The 9,639-nt window shown below is 36.8% G+C and overlaps 3 protein-coding genes across 3 annotated transcripts in view; 2 read left to right on the top strand and 1 right to left on the bottom strand.

Moving 5' to 3' along the window:
- The window catches only part of tnksa (tankyrase, TRF1-interacting ankyrin-related ADP-ribose polymerase a), a gene marked incomplete at its 5' end in the record, with an annotated part of 100,305 nt that extends 97,824 nt beyond the window's left edge, over positions 1–2,481 (bottom strand). Inside the window, one exon of the mRNA XM_016477210.1 lies at positions 2,046–2,481. Within this exon, the coding sequence (XP_016332696.1) occupies positions 2,046–2,481 (436 nt within the window). The remainder of the gene's footprint in view (positions 1–2,045) is intronic.
- A 1-nt stretch (position 2,482) lies between these two features.
- On the top strand, positions 2,483–3,631 carry LOC107681144 (protein phosphatase 1 regulatory subunit 3B-like). The gene has a single exon (XM_016477322.1). It carries the CDS (start codon positions 2,483–2,485, stop codon positions 3,125–3,127), a length of 645 nt encoding a protein of 214 aa, XP_016332808.1. The 3' UTR covers positions 3,128–3,631.
- Positions 3,632–4,465: 834 nt separating this feature from the next.
- Positions 4,466–9,358, top strand: LOC107681088 (3'-5' exoribonuclease 1-like). The gene is made up of 7 exons (XM_016477246.1): positions 4,466–4,830; positions 5,894–6,054; positions 6,144–6,360; positions 7,596–7,679; positions 8,194–8,303; positions 8,383–8,497; positions 8,707–9,358. Exons 1-7 carry the CDS (start codon positions 4,747–4,749, stop codon positions 8,947–8,949), a joined length of 1,014 nt encoding a protein of 337 aa, XP_016332732.1. The 5' UTR covers positions 4,466–4,746; the 3' UTR covers positions 8,950–9,358.
- Positions 9,359–9,639: the final 281 nt, after the last annotated feature.

The following is a 9,639-nucleotide window of genomic DNA, read 5'->3' as shown; positions in this document are numbered from 1 at the left end:
TGTACATTATACTGTACAAAAGTAATACAAGAGTAATATATTTCTGTTACATGTTAAACCGTACTTTTATTTTGAGAGGTGGCCATGAAGTTTCTGTGTGTATACAGTATGATGTTTTCATCGTGAATCGAATTAAGTGGCAGTGGCTACTTTTGATTTATTCGTCCAAAATTGACGAATTCTGTGGCATTCTGCACTATTGAGTAAATTACGTTTTTATGAATGGCCATCACGATCCCGTCCGCGTTTTCTCAGAAACCATATGGCTCGGTGGGTACCCTTAAAAGTACCGAGTTCGGTACCCAACCCTAATCACAATGCATACGCACGCTTTCCCCTAAGCGCAAACAACGCTGATTACAACGATTATGTTCAAGCGCGTGCTTTTCCCCTCGAATGTAAACAACGCTGATTACGCAAATTACATTCATGCACGCGCTTTCTCCCCTGAACGTAAACAACCCTGATTACTCGGATTACACTCTTGGGTACTCTCCAAGATGACGGAAGACGTAACTCGGGGAAAAGAATTGTTAAATAAATTATGTTATTTTTGTTTTCTTTGAGCTCAAAAAGTATTCCCGTAGCTTCGCAAAACTGAAGTTGAGCCACTGATGTCACATGGACGGATTTACTGATGTCCTTACTACTTTTCTGGACCTGGGAACATTACAGTTGTGTTGCTGTCTATGCAGGGTCTGACAGCTCTCAGATTCCATCAAAAATATCTTAATTCATGTTCCGAAGATGAACGAAGGTCTTACGGGTTTGGAACGACATGAGGGTGAGTAATTGATGACAGAATTTTCATTTTGGGGTGAACTAACCCTTTCAATTACAGTTGCTTATGAAAATGTTAACGATTACAAAGATGGTTACATCTGAATATTTTCACACATACAGATTTGATTGCTTTCTTTGCCAAATTGCATTGGCTGCTTTAAATTATGAGACAACAATGTTTCAGGAATTTAGAACACAGAATAGGACACATGCTTATTTGATAACTGTTTTATTTTCTATTTGGGTTTATGTATATGCTTTATTTTTTAAGATTAATAGTTTTTTCCAAAGCATTGTTAGATGCCAGTGTTTCCTGTCTATGCAAAGATTTGATTTCAAAAACAGTATCATAGTTATTAAACTATATATCTTGTGATTTTAAATCTGTATTTAACCGCAGAACGATCTCAAAGTAAAAAGAGGTGCTAAAGTCTGATTTTGTGGTGGCTGTGCTTCAAAATTAAATTATTATAATCTTTATTTAAGTCAAGAAGGATTTTAAAAGTCTGACAGTTGTCAGTGTTGAGTACTACTGTTAGGTTAACCCTGCCTGCTTTATCAAATTTAGAAAAGTAATCAAAAAGTAATCAGTTACATTAATAAAGTAAATGAAATAGTTATACTACTTTTTAAATAGGGTAACTTATAATCTGTAACCTATTTCCAAAGTAACCTTCCCAACACTGGATATAATATTGTGACGAATTGTACAGTATTGTACAATTGAAATATTGTAAGAATTTTTCTTCAGCACCAAACACGACATTTACTACATTAATGTTGTTTATTAAGTGTTTTGACAGCTGTGGAGGATCACAAGTAGCATGCGATGGTCCGGTTTCAGTTTATCGTAGAAGTGCGCGAACCAAAGTAACTTAAACACTAATTTTGAACATTCGAGGACAAAGTGCAACTTTAATACAATGTTTATTACTTTTATCGATCATCTCCCGGTGCACTGCGGTTCATTCAGTCTGTATGTCGAACTTTATTCACTTTCGGCAACGCATCAAACGAAAACAAACACGAGCAGACCAATATAGCTCGCGGAGTGGTTAACTTTCTACTAACCTAGATGTTGCATGATTGTCCTGTTGGCCAACTTGGCCAAACTCTACTTTATTCCCTTTGTCCCCGTTTCCTTTAAACCCCTCTTGAGCCCCATCTTACTGTTTATTTAGCGGCCTAAACCGTCTAACAGTTACCTGGATGCTTTCCAGGTCTAGACTGATCGCAAACATATAACGTATATTTGTATTTACCTGCAGCGAAGTGAAGCGGGGTGGACTTGCGCCCGGCCATGTCCTGTGCGTTTACATTGACCGAATCCACCAGCCTCTTCACCCGAGACACGTCCCCATTCCTGCAGGCCTCAAACAGTTCTCTGAAAGCCCCACTCGTCCCGCAGACGCTGCCTCCAGGACTGGCACTACCGGAGTCGGGAGTGGAGCCCGCACTACTGCCCCCGCCGGTGGTAGACGAACTAGCGCTGCTCGAGCTGGAGCTGCTGCTTCTGGTGCTGAGGAGCGGAGCGGGGACTTCAGCAGCGATCTCCGGATCCCCGATGCTTTCCGGCCTCTCGCCAGCCGCAGAGCCGCCGGTGTCTGTGGGGGACTCTGGAGGAGTGAGGGGACTGGGGTCGGGTCTTAATGGGGAGGATAAGTTTTGTTGTTGTTGCTGCTGGGAAGTGCGACGAGCGATGGTAAAGGTCTTTTCTGAATTTGATGACCCTATTGACATCCCAACCAACATTGTGCAGTTTTTTAGCTCTTTGGTGACTCTGCCAGAAGGGAAGGACAAGCTAACCCTCGACTTTGACCAGCCATCTGCAGATTACTTAAAGTTTCGTCAACGTATAGAGAATGAAAACCTCTGCCTCGAACACTGCATGCTTAAGGAAAAATCTATAGCAGGGACGGTCAAAGTCAAAAACCTTTCCTTTGAGAAGTCCGTTAAGCTTCGCATTACGTTTGACACTTGGAAAAGTCACACAGACATAGAATGCCAGTACGTAAAGGACACTTACACCGGCTCAAACCGTGACACCTTTTCATTCGAAGCTACTTTGCCTGATCAGGTGCCTCTACATGAACGCATAGAGTTTGCCATTTGCTATGAGGTCAATGGCGTAACGCTCTGGGACAACAACCAAGGACAGAATTACAGAATTGTTCAATCAGCACTAAAGAAGAGTTCAAATGACTCTATGGTTGACTATCAGCGATATGGTGTGAGCGATTGGGACGTTCTTTTTGACCGATACGGCAGCCCTAGATGCTCACGTGGGCTCTTTCCCAATTGGCCAAGCTATGCTGGATATGAAGACATCGGTCCATATTACTAAGAATCCACTTTTGGGACAGTTTATCCTGCACACATATCCATCAAACATTGTGATAAATGTCTCCTTAAAAAAACACGCTGTTCTTTGACCAAGGACCTGTTGGACTGTGAAGCCATATGGACACTTGAGATGTCTATCGTCAATAATATTGGATTATGTTGTTCAATAGAGAATGAGTTATGTTTTTAAAAATAGTGTTTATGGTGCTATATGAATGTAATTATGAGGGTAAATTGATTTATTTATTTTTTTTTTTCAGTGCCTGTCAAATGCATTAATGCTAGTTTCTGTGCAGGGTTATGTGAAAGTTTTCGAGGTTGATTTTCAGTTTGTATGGATTTGCGTGGACCTTTATAAAATTATACAATGTTAATGAATTAAGTCTAAGTAAATCTGCAGGCCAGTATATTTGCTAAACTGTAAATCATGATCATAAAATTGACTAAAATTAAGCTCTTTCTTGAGGGCAGCAAATGGTTTTCATCTGAAAAACCTTGCTAAGAGCAAAGACAGAATGACCCAAAAAGAACTCGGGTGTTTTTCCCCAAAAAATGTGAGACCAGAGTTGTACTCAGCCTGGATATATGTATATGAATTCTTTCATATGTTTTTGTTCTTTCCTGAACAGCTCATTTTTAATGTAAAACTCTAAAAGTATTTACATTTCTTTATTTTAATTGACTATGACTGATTCTCGCTGTGATTGACTGCACAACAGGATGATGATATTAGTGATACAAGTTCATATGTAATGTGTATAATTTGTTCAAGGTAATGTAGGCACTTTAATTTGTTGTTTAACTTCTTGTCACCCATTTTAAATTGCATTGTTTGAGTGTGAATACGGGTTTGCCAGAACCACTTTAAAGACATTGTTAAAAAAAGTTCTCTCAATGGTATTAGGTATGTTCATTATCTGCATTTTAATGCAATGTTTTAAATGTTCTTTGTCATTGAAACCTTCAAATAAAGTATTGGTGCAAAAAATGCTTACCTGACTTGTCCTCATTTAAAGATGACATATAATTACGTAACTAGCAACACCAAGGAGAATTGTGTGTTGTTGTTTTTTTTTGGCATAATATTGCAAGTGTTTTTTTCCCCCTTTTTTATATTGCAAGTGTTACTACTTGGTGTATAGTTGTCTCTGCAGATTGATTAACCTCAGATAGGAGAATGTTACACACTTTGAGAGGATATTTAATTTGGGATTATCTGAAGGGGGATTTATTTTTATGTAACAACGAGTACATGAACAATATAACCACGAATAAACTTGTAACAAAACGAAGTAAAAAGAAATAAATTTGATGGGGCTTTTATTCTACAATTGTTCGACCTTTTAATGACGACTTCCTGTGTACGTTGAAGCGTCAGGGCCAGCGTCTGTTACTTGGTTCACGTTTAAGAAACGGCAGCTAATCAGAAGTTCAATTCTTTGCAAACGGGCTAATTTTAAGTACAATGTACAAAAAAAGAAACTTGAGAAATATAGACAATCATTAGGGTTGTTATCATTCGCCCGGAGCGGATTACGTAAGACACACCGAGCGTGAACGCGCCAAACCAGATGTAACGTAGGCTACGTGTTTCTGAAATTAACTGAATTATCAAAACTGATGGAGTCGCAGAAGAAGACCAGTCAATCTGCAAATAAGACTTCAGCGTCTGAGAATGATGAAGAGGAGGAATGCTGCGCTAATGTGAGTGTCTAATATTGCCAGAGTAAGTTATAGCTCTGGCAAAATAATGCATTCCTAATATTTAACGTTTGTGTGAGCGTTACAGTCACCATCATTTATATTACAGGTCAAATACTTATTTGGTAAATGATTAATTTAGTTACAAGTCTTGTTATTGGTAACCAGTGACCGTGTCATGTGATTTTAACAAGCTGTTTCATGTTAGATTTCTCCCACGTATGATTGCTGTAATACTTCGCAGAGTGTCAGCTTATGTTAGGTGTTGTTTTGACTCCTATTTAGTAGAAATATGTATTATTTAGTTGCTTTTAACTGTTTTAGAGTGATTCACCCAAAATGTAAATGTACTTAAATTTTTTAACCCTCTGGTCATCATTAAAAATATAAATACGTTTAATGCTCACCAGTGAATCCTCTGCAGTGAATGGGTGCCATCAGAATAGGAGTTCAAACTGCTGATAAAAATATCATAATAATACACAAGTACTAATCCACACAGCTCCAGTCCATCATTTAATGTCTTGCGAAGTGAAAAGCTGTTGTTTGATATAAACAAATCCATCATTAAGATGTTTTTAACTTCATGTCGTCGCTTCACAGTCCATTGTATTGCTTCCTCCAGTGAAAAAGCCTACTGACATATTTGTTTAGCACTGTTCTTGGACTGTTTTCAGTTGTAAACTGTGCTTGATCTGTGTACAGTATATTTCTCTCCTGCTTCAGAAGAGATGACATTTTCACTGGAGAAAGTGATATTGTGGATAGAGGACTTATTTGAAGTCAAAAACATCTTAATGATGAATTTATTCATTAGAAACAAAGCATATCACTTCACAAGGCATTAATTGATGGACTGGAGTTGTGGATTTTTGTGAAGTTTTTATCAAATGTTTGAACTCTCGTTCTGACGGCACCCATTCACTGCAGAGGGTCCATTGGTGAGCAAGAGATGTAATGTTAAATTTCTCCAAATCTGTTCTGATTAAGAAACAAATGCATAAACACATAAGGATGAAACAACACTAACACTAAAAAAAATGTTATTTCCTTGTTTCACATTTAGACTTCCTGTGAAAAAAATGAGCAGCAGAAGCCTTCATCACCGAAACAAGGAGATTTCAGTGATCCGGTATATAAAGAGATCGCAGTGGCAAATGGCACCATCAACCGAATGAACAGAGATGAGCTGCGTGTGAAATGTGCTGAGCTGAAGCTTGACACGCGGTAGAGAGCTTTTATTGTTTTTGTTTTTTTTACATTTGTTTTACCTGCCTTGTACTCCAAATTCACTCATACAGTTTGTTTCTTTTCAGGGGAGTTAAGGATGTCCTGAGGAAGCGCCTAAAAAGTTACTACAAAAAGCAAAAACTGATGCATTCAGCTGCTGCAAATGGGAACACTGATACATATTTTGACTACATCTGTGTGGTGGATTTTGAAGCAACATGTGAAGAGAATAACCCACCTGACTACCTGCATGAAATCATTGAGTTTCCCATGGTGTTGATCGACATACACACCTTGGAGATTGTGAGTTGCTGAGGGAACAGTCTGGAACATGTGTGCTTGATTCTTCCCAGGCAAACATGGTGCCATACAGTATATTTAGTGTTAACTAGGGATGTAACGATTAACCGTGAGCCGGTTGAAAATCGATTCAAATATGCGACGATTCAAATCGTTTGAGATGCTAAACAAATCACGATTCATTTAGAGGTAGGAGTTTATATGAATGTATGTCTGAGGGGAACTTACTGTCTTTAGAAAAGTTTAGATGGTATTTTTTCGTTTCCTCTTGCCTCTGTATAATGCATATTAACTTTCATAAGTGCAGCGAAACACTGTATCATTGCTGTTCATAAGTGCAGCCCTTTGTTTACAGCAGAAACCAAGGAAACGCTTTAAGCGCCACCTGCTGGCAGAGAGTGAATCTGCGTCTCATTCAGCTCGTCTGCGGTTTCTGTTTCATGCAGATATTTTTTATGCATAGTTTCACAAAACTGAAGTCAAACCATTCTGTTTTTGCTTCAAATTTCGAGATAATACAATCTAATTTAGATTAAAAACTGCTCATGTTGCATGTATGCAGCATCTTTGTTTGGATCATGATTAAAATGCCGTTTTTGCCTCCTTTTAAATGGAAAGAGCAGACAAAGCCTTAGTTTGTTTATATGAAGAGATTTCTTTTATTTGTGTTACTTATTTATTTGATTTGGGGCTTGTTTTAAAATTTCTATTTAGTTTTGTTATTTACATTTACATTATATTTCCATTTAGTCATTTAGCAAACGCTTTTATCCAAAACGACTTACAAATGAGGACAATAGAAGCAATCAGAACCAACAAAAGAGTAATTATATGCTATAAGTGCTATATTAGTATATTATTATAGTGTTATATTTCAATTTCACAAAGAAACGTGCAGCATTTTGTCCAATCAATAATAAAAGGACACATTTAATTTATAATTTGACTTAAATCTAATTTTGTTAAACAAAAATCATGAATGGAATCGTGAAATCAAAATCGTGAATCAAATCGAATCGTGAGTTGAGTGAATCGTTACATCCCTAATATTAACTGTTTTAGGATTGATCTGCTAGTTGTGAAAAAATGATTTTAATTTGTGCCAAAATGAATCATTATAGATTTTAGCAAAGCCACAGTGATTGTTAAGCCCATGAACTGATCTTAACACTTACTTACATGTAACACCTTTTTTTTCCATTCGTATTTCGTTTGTAATCCCATTCCTGTCATTACAGGTAGACTCGTTTCAGGAGTATGTGAAGCCAGTGGTGAACCCACAGCTCTCTGAGTTTTGTGTAAAACTTACCGGAATCACACAGGCAAGATTTATGAACTGCATATTGAATTAAATAACAATTTTAATCTTCAATACCAGCCAAAAGTTTGAAGATGTAATTTTTTTTTTTTTAAGATTTTTTGAAAAAGTTTATTTTTCAAATAAAAGCTATTCTTTTGAACTTTAAATGATTTCTGAAGGCTCATGTGACACTGAAGACTGAAGTAATGCCTGCTTAAAATGTAGCTTTGCCATCATAGGAAGACATTACATTTTAAAATGTATTCCAAAAAAAAAAAAATTAAATTCTTATAGTAATTCACATTTCAGCGCTTTTTTAAATATTGTTTATTTATTACTATATTTGATCAAATAAATGCAACCTCAGTGAGCATAAAGAGCCTTCTAATAAAAAAAATAATTACAAAAATGACTGACCCCAAACCTTTGAATGGTAGTGCTTTTCATGTGCCATCTGTGTTTTTAGTCTAAAATTAAATGGAAAGCAATTGCTCAAGCTTTCATTTTTAATTCTCAATATTTTTTCTTTTTTCTAGAAAATGGTGGATGAGGCAGAAACTTTCCATCAGGTTCTAAAGCGAGCAGTTTCTTGGCTACAGGAAAAAGAACTTGGCACAAAGTACAAATATACATTTTTGACAGATGGGTAAGGATTAACCAGACATTTTAAGCATGAATCTAATGAAATTCAATACAATGTACAGCTCACTATCTTGTCTGTGTAGGTCATGGGATATGGGAAAATTTCTTCATACCCAGTGTAAACTGAGTAGCATCAGATACCCACAGTTCGCCAGAAAATGGATCAATATCAGAAAGTCTTATAGAAACTTTTATAAGGTTTGTTTTTATGTTCATTTTTCTTATGATTCCTTATGAAGTCACAGAAAGAAAATCTGAATGAAAAAATTGTGTTTGGATGTAAATAAAGGATCTTGGTATCTAAATAGTACAAATGGCTTAGGATACTTTAAAGATGAGTATCTGATATTTTATTACATTTGAACAAATACTGATGTTTTCGTGTTTCTCGTGCTTGTTTCTCACAGGTTCCTCGTACTCAGACGAAACTAATCTGCATGCTGGAGAATCTTGGTATGCAGTATGATGGACGTCCCCACTGTGGTCTAGATGACTCCCGCAACATTGCCAGAATTGCCATCCACATGCTGAAGGACGGCAGTCAGCTGCGGGTGAACGAGTGCTTGCATTCAGGAGAACCACGGAGCGTGCCTATCTCTGCCCCTATTGAAGGAGCCCCAGCACCTCAAACCCCCAAGAAAAGAGACTGAAAAGATCATTTAAAGACTCTTTCACAAAAATAACATTGCTTAATCTGTACAAATATGAGAACCTATCTTCATGTGAATGTAAGATAAAGGAGACTAACTAATGTTGGTTTTCTTAAAATTGTTCCAGAAATATGTACGGGTTCTTTTCTGCAAAAGTTTACACCATAGCAGATCAGTGGGGTGAGGCTGTGCTTTCACTTTTACTAAAAATTGAGTTTATGTACTGTATTTTGAAACTTGCTCCTGATAAACTGAAACAGTAGTTTCAAGTAAAAGGCTTTTTTCAAGCCTAACTGATGGGCAATTAATACTTGCAATACTGCATTGCATTGCTTTTCTTAATTCATGTTGCACTTCCAATGAAAAACTTAATTTGTATTCTTCTGTCAATAAAATTTTTTGTTATGATGCCACTGTACAATATTATTTTTAGAGATATATAATTTTATATGCTATTCCTATTTGCTCGAGATCTGATTTTCAAGTGTACTACATTTTTTTTAGTTAAACTCTTACTGGGTTCTTTGCTCCATAGTCTATGCAAAGTTAAGATATGTTTTGGTTATGCAACAGGACTTGTCAACACAAAGTTCACTCTGTTGCTGGCCACCATATCTAATTTTCCAAGGCCATGCAATAATAGAGATAGTCAATCAAGTATGATATGTTAACATACAGTCATGATCATTC

This window comes from Sinocyclocheilus anshuiensis, unplaced genomic scaffold (assembly GCF_001515605.1).
Source record: "Sinocyclocheilus anshuiensis isolate Anshui unplaced genomic scaffold, SAMN03320099.WGS_v1.1 scaffold412, whole genome shotgun sequence".
NCBI lineage: Eukaryota > Metazoa > Chordata > Actinopteri > Cypriniformes > Cyprinidae > Sinocyclocheilus > Sinocyclocheilus anshuiensis.
The sequence above is the reverse complement of the archived record's forward strand: the minus strand, read 5'-3'. Positions and strand labels throughout refer to the sequence as shown.

Bases quoted from the DNA above. Each gene is read 5' to 3' on its own strand.
- LOC107681088 (XM_016477246.1), top strand. From the start codon at position 4,747: ATGGAGTCGCAGAAGAAGACCAGTCAATCTGCAAATAAGACTTCAGCG. The intron at 4,831-5,893 runs GTGAGTGTCTAA...TTTCACATTTAG, and splicing joins AGGAGGAATGCTGCGCTAAT to ACTTCCTGTGAAAAAAATGA. The intron at 6,055-6,143 runs GTAGAGAGCTTT...GTTTCTTTTCAG, and splicing joins GAGCTGAAGCTTGACACGCG to GGGAGTTAAGGATGTCCTGA.
- LOC107681144 (XM_016477322.1), top strand. From the start codon at position 2,483: ATGGTAAAGGTCTTTTCTGAATTTGATGACCCTATTGACATCCCAACC.